Source organism: Dryobates pubescens, chromosome 12 (genome assembly GCF_014839835.1).
Source record: "Dryobates pubescens isolate bDryPub1 chromosome 12, bDryPub1.pri, whole genome shotgun sequence".
Lineage (NCBI taxonomy): Eukaryota > Metazoa > Chordata > Aves > Piciformes > Picidae > Dryobates > Dryobates pubescens.
In genome coordinates this window covers 13,003,471-13,028,887 of record NC_071623.1, presented here as the reverse complement: position 1 = coordinate 13,028,887, position 25,417 = coordinate 13,003,471, and the positions used below count along the sequence as shown (strand labels likewise).

Here is a 25,417-nt window from a genome sequence, read left to right as displayed (position 1 = left end):
GTTTCTTAAAAACATTTTATTTTCTCCTGGGAGGTTCAGACTGGATGCCAGAAAATTGTTTTTCATCATTTCAACTATTAAACATTGGAATAAACTCCCAAGGGAGGTGGTGGATTCCCCTGCATTAGACAGTTTAAAGGCCCAGCTTGACAAGGTGCTTTGCCCTCTCATTTAAACTATATTCTTACGCTGCAAGGTTGACTAGATGATCCTTGAGGTCCCTTCCAGCCTGGTATTCTATGAATCTATGAATTTATTCATAAAAAGTGGAATGAAGCTATCCATTATGGAACCATCCAGCTTCAGAGTATTGCTTTCATTTTGATTTTTTTCCCCTTTTAGTTCTGAAAAGAAAATACTGAATTTAAAAAATGAAGTGCTACCTGAAGATCTAAATGAAGAGAACAATTTAAATTGCTGTAAGTACCTCTATAGAGGTAGAAACCAGATTGTTTACATAGGCAATTTTTTTGACATCTAAAGTCTGTTCAGTAATTATTATTTATGGGTACGCTTAGTAATGGATTTCTAGGAGAGTTTAACTGAGTGAAATGATACCCAAGTCTGCAGTGTAGTCTTGATGATTTAACCATAAAAAAAAAAAAAAGAAAGAAAAAGGAAAACAAAAATAGATATCTATTTTGCTTCTTTTTTTTAAGTGCCCATGGGTTGGCTTTGTGAGAGTCTGGTGTGGAGCCTTTGCAGCTTATGTAACTTATTTTTGCAAGTACTCCTCAGCTGTGCATTTCTTGATCTTATTTCTTATGGAGTGTCAGTCAACAGTTTTGTTAAAATTATATGAATCCAGAGCTACAGCCTTTTCTGAAGGCTGCGTCAAGTCCACTTGAGCAAAACTTGTCGGAATGCCCTTATGGAATTTATTTTATCCTCTTGGAAATTATTACTGTTCTCTCATGAGGTAACATGGAAGGCAGATTTATAACCATAATAATCTAACCCTCCTAGATATATCAATTATCTCATTGTATTCTGAATGTAATTAGGAACCAATACACAGTTCCTAAAAAGAAAAAATTATGTACCTTAGTAAGAGAGCTACAATTGTTATACCAATTTGTGAATAGCTTACAAAGGTTTTAATGGCTTCAGTCAGGTTAGAGGTACAGAGATAATTTTTATGGCATTTTGGGTCTTGGGAAAGAAAATTATGTTTTAATTTCTTGTAGAATTACATTTTTATTTGAGAATAATTCCCCACCCTTCTGTCAATAACATGGTGAAGAAAACCTGAATAAGAGTCTTCTGTATGTGTTTTCCACACTGACCCGAGAAAGCATGGAGGCAAGAGTCCCAAGTGGAGAACAATAGAAATTAAGAATAGTATATTGTCTTTTGGAGCAGCCATAATAAAAATGAAGAAAATAGTAAAGAAAAAAGCCCCTATATTATTTATTGTTACTTTGTCAGTTCTTTTAATTCCCCAGAATCCCGAAGGAAAGTGAGGAGAGAGGTCTTCTCACAAGAGTAGTTCAGTCTGCTCCACAGTTTGACATACTTTGGATGAGGAGCACTTGAACTGAAGATGAGTTTGGAAGATAGTGTCCTATTTAGTCAAAAATTAGTTGCTCTTAGTACTGCCTTACCTTATTTGATGGAAGGGTAAAAGTGGGACTCCACTCCTCTTGGTGTTAGACTTAACCGTTGGTTAAAGCATAAATATTGACAAATTTGTATTTTTATTGTTTCAAAAACAGTTTGGACTATGGAGAGAAAAGGTAGGTAGTAGCAATACCTATCTTCAGGTTTTGAGGGGTGAATCAAGTCTATTTAGTAGGCCAGAGTTTGGTGTAGGTTTCTTATGTGATCTTCACTCATTTTTATTACCTTCACTTTCACTGAACTGCACAGGAAGCCAGCCAATCCTGAATGAAAATCTAGTTCTAAGGGGGTCTGCTTTATTAAAATATGTTTAGGGCTGAAAACACACAGTGGGAAAGTAGTCAAACTGTGCCAGTTTGAACCCTAAGCTTCTTAGTATTTTATGAAGAAAGCCCCTACTCAGCTCAATGTATTTGTGAAAGTGACACTAATGAAGAAGCAATCTTGCCAGTATTTACCTTTTGTCTGTCCTGCAGGGTTTCAAACTATAATGTAACATAGCCATTGCTACTGAGAGCAAGATTGCGTGTTTAAATGGTAGTTAACTGTACTCTTCTCTCTGGCAGTAGTCATTTGCATATGGGCTATACACCCTTAAAGAGTTTTTGGTGGTGAGAACTGTCTGGTTTCCCTACTTTTGTTTCTGCGGACAGAAGAAGATTACAAGTAGTTAGCAAAATGTATTTCAATAATACAGCATGCAATATTGCAGTGAATTTACATGAGGATACCAGTAAATACTGATTACTGGTTATCAATGTGCATTAAATACTGACTAATAGAGGCTGTTTAGAGTATCTTTGTATTTAAAATTAGACAGCCTCATTATTTTGCAAGCCCTGCACATTGGAATGGTCTGCCCAGGGCAGTGGCAGAGTCACCATCCCTGGAGTGTTTGAGCAGTGTGTGGACCTCGTGCTTAGATACTTGTTTTATTGTTGACTCCTCAGTGCTGGTTCAAGGATTGGACTGGGCGATCTTGGAGGTCTCTTCCAACTGGATGTTTTCTGTGATTGTGTGTCTAAACAACCATTTAAATTTATTTTAACAGCTTACCAATCTAACCTCCTGCCTGAGTTCTTCAGTCCCATGCAAGACCTGTTCTTGGAAGGGAAAGGTTCTGCAGGCTTAGATATTCACTTCCTTCCATTTAATCTGGAGAAACGTTACTGCACTGTCATTCTGGTTAATGAACTGGTAAGAATAGAATGTTCTGTGAGTGCTTTTTGTGTGGTAGCTTAATTGGTTAAGAATCACTGTATGTCAATAATATGTAAAGAGGGTAAATGAATATGCAAATTGGTGATGTATGTAGTTTAAGAGAAAGTTTTTTATACATGTATGCAACTATAAGGTGATCTGTGTACTAACTTTTTGAAATGGTTTGTGAGCACAAATCTAGGAAGAATCTTCTTTTTCTTGTTAGGATGTTGTACTCTTCCTTTAAACCACTGTAATTGGCATTTCTTTATTAGAAGCAGAAATATATGCCCTGGCTAGTAAGAGAAGACTCATGATATGTTAAGTATAGAACCTGAAGCCTAAATAATTTAATGAAGAGAAGGGAAATGGAAACGTGGTAATGGAAGGAAAGCAAATATAGGAAACGTAGTCAGAACTATGGTACAGACATACTTCAGGTGGAAAGAGAAAAGAACATTTCTGACAGCTCCAGTGGTGGAGAATAAACACCTAAATTGACACACCTAGCTACTAGTCACTATTCTTAACTAAGAACTAGTTGACAGGCAGAGACAGTTGGGGTTATTCAGCTTTCAGTACTTAAAGGGGGACTATAGGAAAGATGGGGAGAGATGCTTTATCAGGGAATAAAGTGATAGGATAAGGAGCAACAGTTTTAAACTGAAATAGAATAGATTTAAATTAGAAATTTGGGAAAAAAATATTTACTATAGAGATGGTGAGAGACTGCAACAGGCTGCCAGGAGAAGTTACTGTTGTTCTTACCTGGAAGTGTTCCAGGCCAGGATGGATGTGGCTTAGAACAACCTAGTCTAGTGGAAAGTGTCCCTGTTCTCCTCCTTTCAGAGAAGAATTATGTATTGTTAAACATAACTGGGTCACTTCTTTGTTTCTGCAAGTGAATTAAAATGTGAACAACCCATGATTTCAATGATAATAATTTATTAAGTCACAGTTCAATAATGTCAGTTCAGACTCTCACAGGTAAATGTCTAATATAAAATGAAATCTTTATTAAGGGAACAATTTGCTATCTGTTTTTCCTAATTACTGACTTCTGTGGAGAACTGCAAATTCCTGGTAGCTAGTCTTGTGAAATGCCAGTAAGATTAGATAAATAGCTAACAGCAATTCAACAGCTATTTCATTAACTACTTTTATTAGCAGTAAGCCTTACAAAATATTGCCACTATCCTGTTTGCAGATGATGGAAAATGGCAATATAAAGCCCTAAACCTCTGGGGATACTAGCTAAACTCTTAAAATACAGCAAAATATCCATCCTATTCCAAGCATCAGGAAAAAATCTCAGAAGAAAGAGGAGAGGGGTTTCATTATATGGAGTTCAAAAAGCAACAATTCTTCAAAGCAAAGAGAAAAATGGGGATGTTTTTTTCCCACCTGTAAGCATATTGATGTCAGCAGTGACAAGAAAAGTAACTGATAGTAGAATGGCATCCTAGCAACCAGTACATTCATGACACCGGTTGTATATGCTGTAAGCTTATTAACGGTCCTTATGGATCCAAATCTCTGTGTCAAACAGGAATAATTTCTGTTTAAATGGGTTCCCAGGAGTGGCTATTACTTTGTGTGTGGGAAACCAATTTTGCTGTATTTTTTTTTTTAAATCCTTCTCAAAGAAGATTTGTCTGAACAGTTGAATCAAGGAAGGGAACAAAATGCCATCAGAGCTGAATAGATTTCCTTCTTCTCGGTCACAAACATAATTGCAGTGCTTTCAGCCTTAAGAATAAATATCTGATGAAACTATGAATAAAGGTAAAATAAAAAGCAGGCTTGTCTTATATTATTGACTACTAATAAAGGGGAAACACTCCACTGGTTGCCAAATTGTCTACATTATAGAATAAATTATTTTCTTCATATCTGGAATGAAGGGAAAAGAAGACAAAATATGCATTTTTAGTGCAGAGTTTTACAGAGTGTGATTTATGGCAATAGAGATGACCTTCTGTACAGATTTTATCAGTTGTTGCAGCAGTATTTGATCCTTTACCTTGCAGTCAGTGGAAGCTAAAGTTGCCCCAAATTAAGTTTCTGCTGTAAAAAAAGAAGTTATCAAAGCAATAGTAACATCTCTATTAAATCTTTTGCCTAGTTCAGATAGATATACAAATATCTAATTTAGCTATCTTTTAGTTTTGATGTTTTCTGATTGTGACCTTTAAAAACGGTAAACTCTTAGTGAGTTGTTTATTTATATATTTATTTATTTGAAATATTGTATTTGCACATTAATTTTTTTGTCTATGATTGAAAGTGTTATTTCTTTGCTAATAAATTTATTCTTTCCTCTGTGATAAATTACTATCTTCCTTTTTTCCCAGGCCGTGTCTAAATTTACTTCTAAGTTTCTGTAGGTTTTAAAATTATTTTTCATGAAATAATTCACATTAGTTCACTTTATTTCTTCTTAATTGTTAATTTGTACCTGATGATGACCTGTATTGACTTCTCTTTTTTTTCTCTTTCTAGAGAAACGTTACTGACTCAACATTACTGTAAACATTTATTAAAAAAAACCAAAATATTACACTGATGAGCAATTAAGCAAGCTTGTGAATATGTTTTAATTACATGTAGCTACACCACATAATTAGAATTTACTTTAGTGCTGTATTTATGGGTCAGGGTATTGTCATCCAGTTAAATTATACAAGGAGTTTTCAGATTTAATAGTCACAAATAAAGGTACTTTATGTCATACCAGGGTTTCAAATGATAGTTTTCTTTTCTTTAACCATCATTTTTAAATAGCAGGTCTCCTGAATATGTAAATTGTTTCACAAGTCAGATCTTAACTATTGATAGGAGAGTTTTGGTTTTATATTTAAGACTTTGCCTTCTGCATGAGTTGTTCTGTGAATTGTGTATGTAGGTTTGTATTCTGATGTATATATTGTGTTTCAGATTGGAGAGTTCATATACCTAATAGAGGGAACAGGAGATATACCTTTGCCTTCAGAACTACTTCCAATGGATAGTCCAAATATTTTGCATGTCAGCAGTACATTAGAAGGTAAACTGAACAGAAGAGAGTAAAATTTCACCATTATCTTCTGCAAATACTCTTAATTCCTGAGCATTTTTGTTAAAATTAAATACATCTGGTTAAAGCAGTTGCTTACAGTGAAGTATAAGAAAAATATTACAGTGTAACTATCAGATATGTCTTTTAATGCTTGCCAGTCCATTCTCTTCAGAGCAACAGCTGCTTGTTAATGATCTACTCAGACTTCATTGTATTGTTTTCAACATAGTACCTTTTCATTTATTTTGATTTATTTTTGGCTTCATAATATGAATTGTAGCAAGATAAACCAAGAGAAGTTATGTTTACCTATAATTTTTCTAGTTTTAACTCACAAATCTTGTATGCAGTGTTGCAATTTGACAGGCCATCCAACCCTTTTGTTTCTGCACATCCAATAATAAACTGCTCTCAGACCTATTTCAGAAACTCTGCAGCTATTATTTGAAATAATTGCTGCTGGCTTCTTTTAGAAGGGATGCAATATCACCTGGAGAGGTAAAATAGTGTCTGTGTTGAGTAGGTTGCAGAAAGACTTTTTAAAACTGTAATTACAGTCTTATGAGCAGTAATACTAAATTCTAGAATTTCTTATTTTTTATCAAAAGCAAATTTTGGTTTGGATTTTAGTCTGTGTTTATTTCTCTTTCTCCATTATGATTATACATTTTAAAAGTCTTATTGTAGTAAATACTGTGTACTGGACTGGGGCTTGGACTATATAGCCTTTGGAGGTCCTTTCCAACCCAGACCATTCTACGATTCTATGACTAACAGCATATAATTAAACATCAATGAAATTTTGTATTCTGTTGGGTTTATTTATTTATATAACTAGCTTTTTATGTGGAGATTATAGATTTTTAATACTCTATATAGTTATACTAGTAGCAGTTTTTGTTTGAAGATTTTTTTTGTTTGTTTGTTTGTTTTTGTTTGTTTGTTTTTCGTTTAACAGGTCCCAGTACCGGAAAGCCAGTTTTATTTTTGAAATGTGGCCTTGGTCAGGTTCTTGAAGAAAATCTGAGTATTCCATTGATCAATAAGTCAAGAGAGAGGGCTCTGGCCATTGCTGCACAACAGCAGATGTCTACTATTGAATATGAAAGAAGAAAGATCACAGGGACTCTGCAGAGCAGTAGTGTTCGAGTAGCAACTGCATTGTTAGGGCTGTCCAGAGTAGAGGTGAGAAACAGAGTGATCTGCTACTGCAATTATTTGCCTGTTCTTGGTTTGTAGGACTGAATTTTTTAAGTTTCAGGAAATAGTATGAAGTTATGGGTTTGGTTTTTTTTAACATTCTGTTTTCTGACACTAATCCCAAATCCCCTCAGATCCTGCAATATTGAAGCGTTCGCTCTGAATCTGTTTCTTCACCCCATGCTATTATGAAGTTCTTCCTTTAAGAAATCCTATCTGCATTTAAAAGGAGCATTAATATTTTACTTCAGTTTGCTTCTGAAAAAATACCCACTGAATAAAAAGCTATCACATTCTGTGTAATAGATATATTTATTATTATCCTTCCTTATGCACATTTTTGTAAGAAGCAAACATTCCCAAACAAGAATTTTACACATTTATTATTTTTTTTGAGGAATACACTTTGAGGATAAATAAAAGAGCAGGAAAGATGTCTTCTTGTCTTGCAATCAGTAAAAAAACCCCAGTTTTGGAAAATCAGAAATTGTCCTTTTAAGCTATAGCTCTCTACTTGTATATTGTTCTAAGCTAGAGATATTTTCCCAAGACTTCCACATCTGGAAACAAAAAGTCCTCCCAGGATAGTCTGTTAGACATTCAATTACTGCTAGAGAAGAAACGTATAATTGCAATACTGTCAAATAAGCAAGGGTTTTTTTGTGTCATGTAGAATTCAGATGTAACATTCCATGGCTAATAGCCACACTCTGGGTTTTAATGTCCCTTCTGAACCTGATGTTACTTTGCCTCAGACAGATTTCTGGCCATCTGTGTTGTTCCAGAGTTCCATTTACAACATTCCCTCAGCACGGCAGCCAGTAATATATGCAATTCCCAGTACTAAGGGGAGGAGAATTTTCCCTGGTGTCTTAATGTTGCTAAATTCATGCTTTTTGTTTACAGGAAAGTTTAAAAGGTAATATGAAACAAATTAAATGTGAGGAAAAAGGACAGAGTAGATTTCATCTGTTATGTGTTTACAGTGGGAAAAGAATTGTAAGCATGTAATCTAGACTCAAATATTTTCCTTTTGGATTGTAGCTAGTTCACTACTGTAGTAGCATTTGATAAACTTTTCATAACTGAAGTACTTTAGTATCATAGTCATTTAGCAAATACTTGATGAAAGACTTGACTGCTCTGAAGCTGTGAATGTAATCAAGAAAGAACATAATAGAAACACTCTTTGTATCAATAGGTGTGCTAAGACCTAATATGAATTCTGAAATGAAATGTATCTTAGAAGAGTGGAGGACAATTAGAGTAGTTATAAAATGCATAACGATGGGTGCTAACACTGAATAAATTATGAGAAGTGTGGCTATGATGTGGAGAGAAATATTATGCATGATATACAGAAAGTCCTGTAATTGCTTATGAAAAATGTAGTGGAGAAGTTGTGCTATATACTGATGTAGATAAGACTTTACACATTAAAAATATCTTAATGTGATAAACAGTTGTGCAGATAAAATTCTGCAAAGTGTTCTTAAGCTTTTTCCACGTCCTGTCTTTATAAAAGTGACAATGTAGAAACTCTGGTGTCATTAATGGAAGAAACTTTTTTTGAGGGGGACAAGTTTTCTGGAATTAAATTGTGAGCTGAAGTATGGTTATAGGTTCATTGTCTAAACTGCACCACCACCACCACCACCAAACATCACATCTCCTGTGGTTTAATGAATTATTTAGGTTCATGAAATATTTTGAATTATATGTTGGAGGTTAGAGATAAAGCTAGAATCTCTAGAAATTTGTTACTCTCATTTGATTTCTATTCCACCTTTCAATTCACTTCCTGCAGGTCTCATTGTGTTCTATAATGCATAGACAGTAGGGAAAATGCTCTAACATTAGTACTACTTGTGCCATTTTTTGCCTGTCAAATTCAATAACAAGTACAGAGTACACAACAAAGTAATTGCATGCTTTCCATTCTTGGCAAAATTTTTACACATTTACTTAAATCACTTAGAAAGCAGTAATGAAGGTAGGCTGTAGTTTTTTTGGTCAAACTGGATATGTATAATCAATAACTTGAGCTTGACCCATTCTATACATGTGGTTGAAAGTCCTAGCTATTTTTGTACTGTATTTTTACTGTGGTTTTTTTTTTTTTTTTTTTACTGTATGAAAAAGAGATCTATTTTGATTGTCTTTAATGATTAGAAGTAATAAAAAAATCATGTGCTTTATTTAGTTAGTTAGCTATTTTAAATCTCTTTCCCATAAAAGCTGCACTGTTGATCAGAACCTATTTATCCTGTTGGGGCTTTTTTTGTGCTAAATAGAGTTACTGCCAGGACAGTCTTAGGTAATGTGAAATCTGAGCACTGTAAACAAGTCTAAGGAGCTTGTAAATGGACATTCAATGGAAAGAAGCTTTAATTTATAAATTAAAATTAGCTCATTAAACAGTTCTGCAAGAAATGGAATGTTACTATTATATTTTTTTACAATCTTGGACACTGAAGGATTTATTAACCACAGGGTTAAGTAGGTAACCTTCTATCTCCCTTTCTATCTCTCAGAAGTAACCTCTACTGCCAAAATAATCCAAACCGTTTGTTAATTGATTTTTCTCATTCTTAAACTTTGGTATAATTTTAACAACAACAAGAAAAACAAGCAAACAAATGTGAAACCAAATAGCATCAAAATTTAAGAAAGCAGTTAAAGAAGTAATTAAGAGATAGGAAGCAAGGATGCTAAAGCGGTAAGAATTCCAAGACACAGATTTCTCTATTTAAAGGAAAATGAGAAGTTAAAATCAGTAGTCTTATGCTATTTAATTTTACTTATATAAGCCCTGTAAAACCTCAGAAAACAAACAATAACTTGATTGCATGTGCAATTCTGACTGAATTTTTAAATTGACTTAATGAAAAATGTTAGAAAACTCCTGAATTTTATTTTTTAAGTATGCAAGTGTGTTAATTTCTTGCTTTCTGAGTATTTTATTAAATTGCTTCCTCCTAAAGGTTTTTTAGGTAGGAGTAATGGGAATATAGGGTTCAACTCTGCCACTGTTAAGGTTGGGACTGGCATTATTGTGAATAATTACAAATGGCCTTCCTTAGTGATGAATATGAGAAAGCTATAGCAGGGAAGTTTAGGTGAACATAGATAGCAAGGGAAGGAAAGGGACACAAGGGAAGAAAGGGGAAGGAATGTAGAAGAACATGTTTTGATTAAAGTTAGTAAGTAGAGGGAATTGAATAAAAGCAAGGCACAGATTAGGCCCAGTTTGTACACATAAAACTCTTTCTTCATAGTCAGTGGCACCAGACATCTTGTATATTTAGACATTGTGATAGGAAAGAAAGTCCTGTTCTACAAGAATCTCAAAACTGAAGCTTGCACTTCCCTGTGTGTCCAGATGTATCTCCATAGTTAAGACCAAACAAGTGTTTATTTACACTCCATTTTACCTCCCTTTGAATACATGGCTCATTGCAACGTGGACAACAGGTCTGTATTTTTATCCAATTTCAGGGATTAGGACACTGGGGTTTTTCTTTCTGTCCTGCTGTCCACATGACTGAACAATGTTGAGTATTTTTATCTTAGAACATCATGGTGGTAGTGATGAGTGTCAGTTTTCATTAATGGAAAATAACCAGAGACCTTGTGTATTTGAACCTGTGGCTTCTGTGCTTGGCTGATGTGGCAGAATCTCATCATGCATAGGTCCAGCTCTGATCTTCTAAGGATTTTGTGATCTAGCATGTGGTTATGGAAAAGCTATAAGCTCAGTTTGGACAATTGGCCTTTTTTTCCCCCCAGTACAGTCAGGGTATTTTTGAGGAAGAATCACAGTGGCCTTGAAGAGAGAAGATACTGTAATTAAAAAGTTACACTAAGTGCCCTTGAATGGGAATGAACTTCTCACAAAAGTATCTGTGGTCTGATTTCAATTTGTCAGACTTATAAGTGGGACCAATGTCTTTTATATTACATCACTTATCTTTTGTTATGGGATTAAGGGAGGTGTCAAACATGATTGGTCACTAAGATTCTGCCAGACTGAGATGACAGAATTCTTTTATTCATGAGGAATGGTTTCAGGAGTTAATTCCTGGAAAGAAGAAATTTGGCTAAATTAGGATGTGGAAAACAGTAATACACGAGGGAAGAGTAAGGTGCCTCAGCACTGTGTATCAGAATATAGAGATGGTAGATTGGAGAGAATACCTTGGAAAATTGATCAGTCTTTAAAAAATATAATTCTGATGTTTTTCATACCCTGCAATCCTTAAAAAAAAAATTCTTAAAAAAAATAATTAAAAAATTCTGTGAAGTGAATGCAAATACTGTTCTTAACTGGTAATAATACTACCACACTTGGGATATTATGAACCATTACGTTGATGAAGTACATATTGGAATCTGTCTTATGGCAGCACAGCAGCCTTAGGCCTGTAATTGATGATCAGTTAAGGTATTAAATTCTATTTAACACTTATTGCCCTGAAAAATACTAAAAATGAGGAGAGCAGCTGCAATTTTAACCTGAATTTTATTAGACATTATCTCTTTTCTTGGAAATGTTACCCTTTGAGATAATAGGGTTTAGTCTTGTGTGTGCTGGCAGGATTTTTTTTTCTTTTCCCCCTTCAAAGAGTTCTGGGTCTCTCACTAAAAATATTTTCATACCTTTAGTCTGTGACAAGGTACCAGGAAACACCTGAAATGTTCCCAGACTGTGTAACACTAACCATCAGTCTCTTTTATTTCCTAATGCATCTGTAAAAATGAGGTAGCAAGAAGAAGGATCCTAAAATTAAACACTTCACTGACTTTTTAAAAATCATAAGATATCTCTTCAAGATAATTATAATTTCCATATGTTCATTGAGGTCATATTGTCATCTTGCATTTATTTTTGTTGATTAAGACTTTCCAAACATTTAAATAATGTTGGAGTTCTGTTCAATACTGGAAAATGATCCAATTATTGAAATCAGGTGTAGATATAAAGCTTCAGGGAGACCTAATAGTGGCTTTCCAGTACGTGAACGGGGCCGATATGAAGGCTGAAGAGGGACCGTTTCCAAAGGCCTGTAGTGATAGGACAAGGTGTAATGGTTTGGAATTAGAGAAGGACAGATTTAGATTGGATGTCAGGAAACAGTTCTTTACCATGAGGTGGTGGAACACTGGAAGAGGTTGCCTGGGGATGTAGTTGAGGCCCCATCCCTGGCGATATTCAGGATGAGGCTCAGCAGGGCTCTATTGGAGGATGTCTCTACTTACTGCAGGGGGGCTGGACTAGATGACCTTTGTAGGTCCCTTTCAACCCAAACCTCTCTATGATTATATGAATCTATGGTAAATACACATAATTCTCCTGGGTTGAAGCTTCCCACTACAAGTCAGAAGGAAGTAATTTATTCTTGCACTGTAAAGTTGTCTGTTATTTCTGTCCTATCAGAGAAAAATGAATTATTTAAACTTACTGATTTTTTAACTTGTGTGTGTGAGAGAGAGAATAATATCGGTGAAGTTCAGAAATTGATAAATAGTGAGGTCAGGTTTTCAGTTCACATAACAATGCTCCTTGTCTTTTCTGTAAATTATATTTGCACCATACAAGTGGTGCAAGTACAGGAACAAAAGAACTGTTCATATTTTGCTTTGATGAGCATTTTTCAGTCACATACATTCCAACAGTTCTTCACAGAATAAAAATCTTCAATAGCAATCTTTTTTTTGGTATTCATTGTTTCAAACACCATACAAGCAATTAAGCTTATGAGGTTCCCAAATTCCATTATATTTTCTGTTTAATATTGGATGGGTGTATTAATGGTCAAAACAAAGCAATGGGAGATTGTAGATCTGCAAGGGAATGTGAGTTTTGTATTAAAACAAGAGAAATAATAATAATATAAACATAATAAAAATGACAAAACACCAACCCAGTGCAGAACCCCAACCCAGTTCATTTGATTAGTAATTTGACCATATTACTGTTAGTAATAATCCTTAAGAACAATCAACTTTTCTTTGAAATAGTCTTTTTGAAGTCTGTATTGGGCTGAGTTGAATCCGCTGCTGATATTCAACACCATGCTGCTGCTGTCAGACCAACTTCAAAATGAAAATAGTGGCTAGAGCAGTGTCATGGGGCTTGAAGTTCAGATTGTAACATGAAGGCTTCCTGTTCCAGTTGCTGTTTCTGGTTTGGGGTGTCAGTCTTTTCCAGAAGTTATGAGGTGATTATTCATATGTGCACATCATTCCTTCACTTGCAGAGACATGCACTCCTGAAAGCCTATAAATTGCCCCCAGAGCTGAAGTGTGTGGACTACAGTGTAGAAGTGAGCATGCCGGAATTCTTTGAGGTTCCTGAGAAGTTCTCTATTCCAGTCTTGGCATCTAGCAGAGTTAATTTAAACGTTCCATCAGCAAAAGGTGTTTCATCTCAGAATGCAGGTAAGAATAGTCTTATATGTGATGACACACAGTTTGTTTGTTTGTTTTTTTAGATAATCTGGGGTTTTAAGGTTATCCTAAAAAGATTCAGCAAATTATCTTTCTCTTCATTCTGCTGCTGATCAAATACTCAACCTTGTCTTTGTTATTACTACCCAAGTTCTACCATATTAGCTCAAAACAGTGATTTCCACTTGTGCTTAGTTTTCTCAAAGGAAACTTTTGCTAAAGGAGAAAACATTACTTTAAAAAAAAAGAAATCTGACAGATTTTGTGTGCATTTCTCACTTCACTTCTCACTCAGCATTGACCTGTGCTCAGATTGTGGTTTATCTTTTCCTGTTTGCCTGTCTGCCAGAGGGAGGTGTCAACTAATTGTATGCTGTTTCCTTCCTGACCCTTGGCAATGAAAAGTGGTGCATTATCCTTCACAGTGATATTGACTGTTGCCCCTAATTTTTCTAGTATCTTAAATTTTATACTGAAATCTTAATTGCTTTCTTGTTCTGCTTTTCATTTTGATTCCTCCTTTACTCATCAATTTATTTTACTTTATATATTTTATATTTAATTTAATTCAATATCTAATTTAAATGTATTAATTTATTTTCTAATGCTTTGTTTAAATCTATAAATCACTCAAGGTAACATTTCTTAATAATACTTGAATGGCTGAGAGAGCTGGGGTAGTTTAACCTGGAGAAGAGGAGGCTCAGGGACATCTTGTTATCTACAGCTACCTAAAAGGAAGTTGTATGAGGTAGATGTTGGTTTCTTCTAAGAAGTGAACAGTTTCTTCACTGAAATGTTGTCAAGCACTGGAACAGGACACCTGGGAAAGTGATGGAGTCTCCACACCTGTAGATATTTCAGATATGTGCATGTGTGATGCTTAGGGACATGGTTTAGTGGTGGTCTTAGATCTACTAGGTTAATGGTTGGACTGAATGGTCTTAAAGGTCTTTTTCAGCCTAAATGATTCTGTGATAAAAATGCAGGTTTATATTTATGTGCTGGATATCTGTGAGGGGTTGTATTACAGCTCATGTAAGGTCCCATAGGTATCTAATTACCTCACAAATAATTTTTGGTGCTGCTACTTCTAATGAAAGCAGTGGCTTGCTTAGAAAATTTAGCAAAGCTTGATTTGTAGTCAGCCCACCATGCTTTTGTTTCATCACTTCTTTTAACACTGTCCTTCTGCATGTTTCTGCAGTTTACTTCTCCAAGCGTCTTTAGAATGAGTAATGTGTGTTTGTTTTCCTACTTGGTCTTATCCCTTGTGGTTTTTTGTTTCCTTTCTGCAATAAAAATAAGGAATTTCTTGGTTATTTCTGACAAATATATTTTTTACAGATTAATTTTGCTCACATTACAGTATCTGTGTTTTAAAACATTTTAGGGTGTTACTAGGCACTTTTTATGAAGATAACAATACTTACTGCACTACTAAGAGCAAGACTAGCCTGATGAGTGACAACAGGACTAGCAGTCAGGAGAAGCTCTAGAGGAGATACATAGAATAGAATACACCTTCAAGATGGAACACAAGCTGAAGGCTGAAACATTTCTTGATTGACAGGATATTTAAAAACTAGTTAAAATCCTCTTGTTGTCAAGTTAAAAAATAATTGCCTGTGTTTGAAATAATTGATGAAGAGGTGAATTAAAAAAAGTCATTATGGCTTTGTTGAGTGGTGTGAGGGATTCTTTGGATCACACCATGGAAGAGGGGAATAGCAAATGGGAGAGCGAAATCTACATACACATCCGATAAGGACATAACAAGACCTCCTTCATGATCTCAAAACAAAGAGTGTTAACTGACCATATGGCAGGTGTGTGTTGCTTAGCAACACCTCAGGTTATTTTTAAAGTGAAAAAGTGACTAAACAGATCTCACAATGTTAGATATTAATTGCTAGCGTGTAGTGAAGGAGCTACATTAAAGAAGTGGTTATTTTACTGTGCTGCTTCTTTCTCCATCAAAGGAAATTTTAATAGTATCTGAAGGAGGGAATAAGCAATGGGAAGGCAGAAAGTAAATCATCTTGCAGGTGAACACAATTTTTTTATATCTTCTTTCTAGGACACTTCAATTGTTATGTGAGGGAATGGAAATGTCAAGATGATGTAAAAAAACTAAATAGGGCTTTGATAGTGAACAGAGAGATTTAGTGACCTAAAGAACAGCTAAAAAGGGAATCTGAGATAACCAGATGATAGTATAAAAACAAAGATCTGCTCAGCATAAAGACCAATCGTTGTATTTGTTGTGCTCATGAGGAAACACAGGAATATTTAGAGGCTCTTAGAAAATGTAATATTGTGACAGAAGTCTCCAGGTGGTATTCCTGTTGATGAAGACAAAACAGGTCTCATCTGAAAATTTAACTCCATTACCTGAAAAAGAAGCAGCATTTTAGCCAAGGTGGTGACTTTAGGATGGGAGCAGATGCTTCTCTGAAGAAATGACAATGCTTACATTACTGAAGAAAAACACAGGTGGAAGCAAACTAATTAAAATCAGGCCTTGGATCAGAATTACTTAGACTGCAGCAGCAGGGAAAACGTCCAGCTGATATTTTAAGAAATCTACCAACAAGGAATTAGAAAGTAAAAAACAATGCCACTTGAACACATTTTCTTGTAAAATAGATCTTGTTAAATAGCCCTATTATATTTTTGGCAGGGTTACATGTGAAAAAAAACCCAACAAAGAATAAGATATTTTTACCTTACGTGAATCATGACAACTTGATTAAAACCCAAACCATATATTTTTGCAGGACTCAAATAGTAAATACCTGGACCAAATTGAAAAGCTGCAGCAAATGTTGTTATTAATTTGTTGCTGGAGAATCATCAGAAAGTGAGCCCTCAGGAGCCAGTACTTGTTGGACAATGTCAACTATTCATCTGTAATTTAGAAGGATATATATAAAATATTTGTTTAGTTAGCAATCATTCAGTTGGAATTATTACATAGTTATAAACTATGTAACCAAACATGTAGTAGTCTATGTAAGACAGAGTCTGCATGATGAACTAGGTAAGAGGGTAATTTTGGAAAAAAAGGGGTTGGTGAAAAGAACTTCCAGTCTCACAAAATTATTACCTCAGTGTGAGCTCTTTCTTAATGCTGAAAGGGCCCATGAGAAGAATCATAGGAATTGAAGAAATGGTCTTATATCAGTACATAGTATTGGCAGAGCACCTAATACAGAAGTTAAAGGTTTGGTATCCCTGAGAAATTTAGGGAAATTCTGAAAGAATTTGAAAAAGACAAACCACAACATTTTCCTCAGGACAAAAGCAACCCCACGATCACTTTGAATTCTGTCTCTCTCCCAAGCAGTTCAAGCAACAGCCCCTATAGTCATAGAATCATAGAATGGTCTGGGCTGGAAGGGACCTCCAAAGGTCATCTAGTCCAACCTCCCTGCAGTCAGCAGGGACATCCCTAACTAGATCAGGTTGCCCAGGGCCTCGTTGAGCCTCACCTTGAAAATCTCCAGGGAAGGGGCCTCAACCACCTCCCTGGGCAACCTGATCTGGTATTCCTGATATCCAATCCAAATCTGCCCTTCTCTAGCCCCTCATCCTGTCACTGCAGGCCCTCGCAAACAGTCTCTCCCCATCCTTTCTGCAGGTCCCCTCCAGGTACTGGTAGGCTGCTATTAGGTCTCCCTGGAGCCTCCTCTTCTCCAGGCTGAACAACCCCAGCTCCCTCAGCCTGTCCTCGTAGCACAGGTGCTCCAACCCCCAATCATTTTTGTGGCCCTCTTCTGGACCCTCTCCATCAGATGGTCCATGTCCTTCCTATATTGAGGGCTCCAGACCTGTACAAAGTACTCCAGGTGAGGTCTCACCAGAGCAGAGCAAAGTGGCAGAATCCTCTCTGGATCTGCTGTCCAAGCATCTTTTTATGCAGTCTAGGATGTGCTTGGCCTTCTAAGCTGCAAGTGCACACTGCCTGCTCATGTCCAGCTTCTTGTCTGTCATCACCCCCAAGTCCTTTTTCACAGGGCTGTTTCTAACACCTCATTCCCTAGTCTGTATTGATAGCGAGGATTGTTCTGGCCCAGGTGCAGAACCTTGCAGTATTACATAACTCAGGGAGTCTGTACTTGCTGTGTGTGTAGAAGCAGATCATCCAGCAAATCTGCCATTATCAAAATGCCTAAGGACACAGTGTAATCCTCAAACCAGCTCTGCTTCCTCCTGAGATTGTTAGGTATTCTTTGTTCTCATCTATGCATTTGAACTATGCTGTGAGTATCCCTATCCTCTTAAAGCTCCTCCTGATGGTATGCAGAATGTACCTTGTAACTGCTGTGTCAAAAATTTGTTAAGAAGATCACATCACACAGCATGGTGATTGTTCACCAGTGTCTCAAATCCTTAGGAGTTTTAGTCTCTCTGGGAAATAATTCAATCCATTTATATACCTCAAAAGAAAGGTAACTGACAGTAAATCTTGAGTGCTTTATAAACCTAAGAATAGTGAACTGAACATGTTAGAAACTCATCTTAGGCTTAATTAACTTAGAAATAAGTTGCCCTATTCTTGGTGGTGTGTTATGGAAGAATGAAAAGGCTAAAAAGTCAAGTGGAATTAAAACAATGGCTCCAGATTTTTAGCAACAGAGAATTTTGCTTCACCAAACTAATAACTTGCTGATTTCCTTGGATAAAGCATCCATAGAAGCACTTCAACAATCTTGCCTCACCTGTTTTTGTATTTGTGTGTTTCCAGAGCTAAGCCAGTGCAAGACCTAAGCCCTGTATTTTCCCATCTTTCTCTTACTCTTTACTGTAATCCCTTATTAGTCATGGAGTCATTCCTTTTGTGGTTAATGCTAAAAGAAAGATGTGACATTGAAGTTAATGGACAAATTGTTGTGTGGTGGCTGAACCTAGAAGCTCGAGGAATGACTGCCAGTACAAAACAAAAGGGTCTTAAAACTGTTAATATTAGACTATAGAATCATAGATCACAGATTGGTTTGACCTTAAAAATCATCTAACTTCCCTGCCATAGACAGGAATACCTTCCACTAGATAAGATTTCTTAAAGCCCCATCCAGCTTGGCTATGAATACTTCCAGGGATGCAGCATCCACTACTTTCTTTGGTGACTTATTCCAGTGTCTCACCACCCTTGCAGTAAAGAATTTCTTTCTAATATCCCTACTCTTTTGGTATAAAACTGTTATTCCTTGCCCTATCACTACACTCCATGTTAAGCAGCCCCTCCTTCTCTTTCGTGTAAGCCCCCTTTAAGTACTGGAAGGCTGCTGTTAGGTCTCCTTTGAGGCTTCTTCACACTGAACAATGGCAGCTCTCTCAGTATGATCACATGAGATACTCTCGCACCTCTGGACCTGCTTGAACAGCTCGATGTCCTTTTTATGCAGGAGTCTCCAGAGCTGGACAAATAGTCCAGGTGGAGTCTCACAAGGGTGGAGAAGAGGGGCAGAATCACCTCCCTTGGCATACTGGACACATTTCTTTTGATGCAGCCCTATAATCTAGGGCTTGTTGTAGTGCATCTACAATAGTACAGTGCTCCCATCATTAATTCTTACTAAACGTGCCTTTTGTATCCTGCTTTCTCAAGAAATTTCTGGCATCTAATGGAATCAGAGAAAATGAGGAGAGGGTTGTGATAAGCTTTTCAGCAACATAATCATCAGGTTTAATTAAGCAACTGTCACACTACATGGAACCCCATGATTATAGAGCAGGATTTGATGTAACAAAGTTGTTTAAGATACTTATTGACCTACTTTTTCCTCATAATCTCCTTTTTATTGTCTATTAATAAGAGTAAGGGCTAGGCTAAATGTGGAAATAACAAGATATAGTTGTATTGTGATCATATGTTTTCATGTGTTGATATTGGAATGGGGAATTTATTTCTTCATATTCTATGCCTCTAGGACAGGAGATTTTGTTACTATTGTTATTGTTTGTATTCTTTCTAACATAACAGGATATAAATTCCATTTCTGCCAGTAATAATGAACATTATGTCAATTGTACAATATAAATGCATTCTACTCGGTCACTTAATTGCATATAATTTAATTTAGAGGAGCCCAATAAATACCCAGATTGGAACAACTGTTCAGTTTTAGTCTGATATTTACTGGAAATTTAAAAGTGATAAAGAAATACCAGACTTTAGAATGTTACCTAAAGGTACATATAATTTGCATTCTTTAGCAGGCAGTGTCTCAGTTATTGTATTCTGCCCCCAAATCCACATCTTCAGCAGCAACATGGTAACCCCAAACCTGATAGCTTTTGATTCTGTGTTGATTTATGAAAATGTTGTTTGTAACTGAGTCTATAATGCTGATCTGATTTCAGTCATCTTCTTATGTAGACTAAATTATAGTCTATAGTTAGAAATATGTGATGTATTTTCATTGCCATGGTTTTCCAATAAATAAAGTGAACAACGAATAACAATCAAAACCTGATTTTTAAATCATTATTTGGCAGACATTCTTACTGTCAGATGTAAAAATTACTTCTCAGTGTTTTCTTTTTCTGTTTTATATAGTCATACCAGATAACTAGATAAAAATATTTGCCTACACTCAATCTTCTGCAGATGGACTTTTTCATGTTAGTAATATTTTCTAGTTGCTATATATATTTCCTAGGTAATTCTATCACGAGTTTTAAAATCTGTGTTAATATTTTTTCATGACCTCTGGTTACCCCTCTCTCCTTTCTATGACTTGTAAGTGTTCGCTCATATACTTTCTCAGCATTGGGTTTAATCAGTGTGTGATCTTTTTTAATCTCTATTTACTTCTGTTTTCAAAGACATTTCCTGGAGCTTTACATTTATTGTTCCATAGAGCATTACCAGTCATTCTGTTGTTGATTCCTAGAATTCCATGGTCCACATACTGTTCAAATTTGAATACATTTTAGTGTTTTTTCTTTTTTTTTTTCTTTTCTTCCTGAATAAAGTCTTAATGTTTCAAAGCAAACTGATATAGAAACTGTCCAAGACCAACAATTTTGTTATCTTTCCATTTAACTGCTTACATGTTGATATTTTATTTTAGCTCCTTACCATGTTAACTTTCAGAGGCAGTTCTATGGTTTAACTGATGGTGTAGAAATAAAAATTTAATTTCATGTAGTAGCTTTAATCATCCAGGATAGTTAGGCACAAATGGGATTAAAACGTGTAAGTGGTAGCATTCCATTTTTACTCTTCCTTCATACAAAGGATGTATTAAAGGTAAAGTTCTGTTTCAAAATGTGGCTCTGAAAACTGGGGATACAGGTTTTCATTCCACCTTTATTTATTGAATATCTATTTCTGCTGTATCTGTATTAATAGTAGTTTGGTTTGGAGTTGCAAAAGGGAGAGGGACTGGAATATTGGAATGGATGTGTTTAATAACTGCACTATGAATTCAGTGAGAATGATTTTATTTGCCACAGGGTTTTTTTGTATAGTGAAAGAATTTTGGACGGCCTCTCTCTTAAGATTACATGTGCTTAAGTTTCCTGCTGTGGTGAAGAAGGATGTTAATCTTTAGAAAACTCATCAGAGTATTCTTTATCTCATTCAATGGTCAGCCTTGAGATTCAGAAGCTTCACTGAAACCTGGAGGCTGCCTAGAAAAAGAATGTGAGGATAGACAGCAAACACTTCAAGCTTACTTGACAAGTTAAACCTTTATGGGTCTGGATGCTTATATGTGATTTAGATTTTCATCAGTGAACATCTGCTTGCATGACTGTCAGCATCAAGGCTTATCTTTGGTTTTGGTGCAGTCTTGAGACATTGCATTTGTGAGGCTTAAAAGGTACTGCTTCTCTAAAGCCAGTAATGGATTAAAGGATATAAAAGATGGTTGGTTTTTTTTTCCTCAAGACTACTGAGTAGACTTATATTCTAATTCAGATGAGCTAAGCTGAAGACCCAATGTATCAACAAAAGTCAGAAGAGTCTGAGCTCTTCAAGAGGGTTGCTTATTTAACCTTCTAACAGCCTGTAATTGAAAATTCAGCCTTCAAATTAATTTCAGCGTTTATTTGTGATGCATTCACAGTGTCAGAGAATTTTAGAATCATCATTGCTGAATAAAGAAAAATGTGCAAGCAGTTGACTAACTGCTGAAGACTGATAGTTTCCTACCTTCAGAAACTAGGTGAACAGATAGTGATATGGATATTCTATTTTTGCTCTTTCCGTCCTCCCACAGTTTTTAACATGGGTAAACAGCGATTACAAAGTACCACTGTTACTAACCTCTAAAATATGCCTATTCTTACATTTTAATGTCAAAAGAGCTGTTTGTTGGCTAAGACAGTTAGAGGATTAACTTCAAATTCAGATCAGACAGATCTGAAATGATGAGTTACATGATGTTTTAAGAACCAGAAGACATAGACTTTGTTAATTCCAGATGGTGATCTTTTGCAATAAGTAAATGGCACAAGATGCCCGGCAATTGCCAGAGAACAGAACCCACATGCTGTAATTTATCTTTCCAAGAACATGGGGTGATATTACACATCAAAAATTTTGCTTTTGCAAATAGCCCTGTTTTGACAACTCTCTCAAATTAAATCCAGTTCATCTACTCAGATTCAGAATTAAGTGTTTCACATAGGCATTTGTTTAACACAAATCTGTAAGATAAAACTCTTTACCTATATTGTGTGAAATCTCTCTCCAACAAACCTGTCTAGGGCAGGGAACTGTACCAAAACTCTGTGTCCATCAGCCTGACTTTTCACTGCTGGTGAAATGCTTGCAGTCTCATTCACTTCCATGGATGCAGGCTCTTGCTTCCTGTTAAATAGAAAGAATGTAAATATTGCCTGTTGCTTGCTCTTACTACTTTTGTCACAGATATTGTTAGGCTAATTGTGGCCCCATGGTTTGCTTTCATTACCTCTCAGTTAATTCCTAGACTGTTACTAACTGAGTATCTTAGGAGACTGGGCAAGGAAAGAACATGTTAAGTTTACTTTATGGTATTTAAAATTGGCATGAAAAAACATTTTGCAGGAAAAGCCCCCAAACCCTTCACCTATAATTCACAGGCAAGTAATTTCTGCAATCATTTTGGTTTGGAGAGTTTGTCTCACTTCAGAAACTATCTCACTGAAGAAAATACATGTTGAATAAACATCACCAATTTACTTTCCTTTTCATTTTTGCAGTTTGGTGGCAGTTGATCTTAATATTTCAATCATTCAGCTGACTGTTCTTCAATGTACTTGTTGCAATGCAAAAGAAACAAATATTTTAGCAAAAGTAATCTTAAGCTATATGTTATAAATATAGAATGGGCAACAAGATTCTTGTTTCTGTTTTAGAATTTTTCGGTAGGAGATATGTCTGTTTCAAATTGTACATTTGCAATAGGGGTCAAACTCAGTGACAGATAACTCTAATTGCTCATAATTACAATCTCCATTTAATGCCAGAAAGTAAAACTTATGCAGAAGCATTTTGGAGCTTCCAGTCTTATCTTTCTTTCAAATACTTGTTGTAAACACCTACTTGGTCTCAAATTTTAAAATGTATAATTTCAATTTTAAATAAACATCTTGTTTCCAAACCCCAAAGTCATTCTTGTAGATAGAAGAAAAAAATAGGGGCTGTACTAATGACCTGAAGAACCGAAAGGACATTTTTATTTCTTACGTAACTGACAAACTCAGGTCAATTTTGTGGAAGGTAGCCCATGGGTATAATAACTTAGTGACAAAATAGAAAAAGAAGTAATAATTCAAAAATTACCAGGCCATTAATCTTGTCTTTAAAGGAGAGCAAACTAATTTATTTTGGAGAGGGTTAAACCTGAGGTGCAATTTGTAATCTTTTTGATAGCCTAGTAACGTTGAAATATTAATAATGCCATTCTGTGTGATTCGTTTCTTGAACTCGAGCTATTTTTGTGAAAAACCTGTAGTAGTGATGACATGTGCCAACAAGAAAGCTGTAGTTTGATGTTCATTTTCAGAGAGGTGAGAACTCAACGCACAAAGATTACCACTTTGTGGAACAGAATGAGGAGCATCGCAAATGAAGATTCATTGCACTCTCAACATTTGGTCACTGTGGTTGCAGATAATAGAATAGTTTGAGTCCAGTTGTCATACATATTGTCAGAAAATATTCCAAATTAAGGAAGAAGGGTAAATTCTACAAGACTTTGTCAGGTTTACCCCTAAGGGAGAAGCAATTTGTTTGGAGTTTTACCTGTAAGGATCTGTTGTGTCATTACATTGTCTTTGACCTTCCTTTTCCAGCTTTAGGCATTGGTTTCTAAACTTGGAAAACTGCAAAAATAAATTGTCTTTGTTACAGTTGAGTCTTTAAAGCTGCAATCTTCATGTAATTTTCCAGGTTTTTTCAAAGACACTTGGGAAGTGGACTGGTGAACTCTTTTCGTGGCCAGTCACTGGAATTCCTCGTTTGCCTTCCCTTCTCCTTTGAGAAGTGGTCCTGCAAAGGCTACTGAAGAAGTTAAAATGATGTAAAAGCCTGATCCTTCCTGTAAACATGAGCAGGGGAAGAAGTCTTTGCAGCAGACTAGTTTGACCTTGCTGTGTCTAAAGATGTGGGGAGTTTTTCTTCTATGCTGTGGATTGGGCAAAAGGGACTTTTTATGATTCTGTTCCAACTTGGACACCCACGGTATTGTTGGAAACTCAGACTTTCAATCCAAAATTTGACATAGGAAAAGTCTAATTAGTAACTCTCACAAGAACTACTAATCTTTACAGAATTCCTGTCATTGTTTGGGGTACTATTAGCCAAATATACTGTATGGTCTCTGATCTCTTGTGGTAACTGATGACAAAAGTACAGTAAATACTATAGTTGTTTTTTTTTTTAATACTTACAGATGTTCATGCACATTAAACTTTTCTACTAGATTTAATAGAGTAGGGTTGTGTTAGATCTGCAGATGAATATTCAATACCATGCTGCTGTCATGGCAGCTTTAAAACAAAGATGCTGGTTGGAGCAAAGTATCATATGGGGCTTGAACTTCAGGTTGTAACATGAGAGGGTCCCTGTTTTGGGTTGCTGCTTCCGGTTTCTGGTTTTGGGGTGTTGGTCTTTTTTGCTTGGGTGTTGAGAGGGACTGTTTTATTGTTGGCTTCTGCTGTTGCCTCTGCTTTTGCTCTGCTTTTCTGTGAAACAGGCTAAGGTAATTGTTCATTGTAACATCTCATTAAAGACTCCTTATCTCAACCCAGGTTTGATTTTGTTGTTATTGTGTTACTTTCCCTCCCAATTTGTGGGGGTGGGATGATATGAGAGCAGGCTATCTGAAACCAGTACAATTTTAATACATCTCTCTGTGCATTACTGAAACACAAAATGTTGTTTAGATGCTTAAGTATAGTTTTGTTTTGCTTTGCTTTTTTTGTAAAGATCAAAGTTTGACTCTGCTTATGTGATAATGGTCCTAAAATTCTACCATTTGTTTTAAATTGTTGTATGTTCTGCTGGGTAAACTCAACTAAGGTTTATTGGAACTCTCTCAAGATTCTGGTTGGGAATTCAGTGTTTCTGAAAAGCTTTACATTTTTGTTTTGTTTTGTTTTGTTTTGTTTTAGACAGAAGTGATGCAGTTGAGCTTCCTGTAAAATTTGTTCCTCATTCTGCTGGCTGCTATCACTGTCAGATTCTTCTCAAGTCTTCTCACGATGTCCGTGTCTATGAGATTGAATGTGTAGTGAACACAGATCACGCTGAAGCACAGCTTCAATTTGTAACTCCAGCTTACCAGGCACTGGTTCAGGATATTCCAATTGTAAGCTCATTTATTTACTAGAAACTAAACCAAAATTCAGGATTTTTAAAAACTGGGCTCTCAGTCAAAACTGATA

The 25,417-nt window shown here is 35.8% G+C and overlaps 1 protein-coding gene across 1 annotated transcript in view; it reads left to right on the top strand.

Annotated features, from left to right (window-relative positions):
* CFAP47 (cilia and flagella associated protein 47) overlaps positions 1-25,417 on the top strand; it is a 275,659-nt gene that overhangs the window by 104,283 nt on the left and 145,959 nt on the right. Inside the window, 6 exon segments of the mRNA XM_054165734.1 lie at positions 343-419; positions 2,672-2,817; positions 5,758-5,866; positions 6,837-7,063; positions 13,339-13,519; positions 25,145-25,341. Coding sequence (XP_054021709.1) covers positions 343-419; positions 2,672-2,817; positions 5,758-5,866; positions 6,837-7,063; positions 13,339-13,519; positions 25,145-25,341 — 937 coding nt within the window.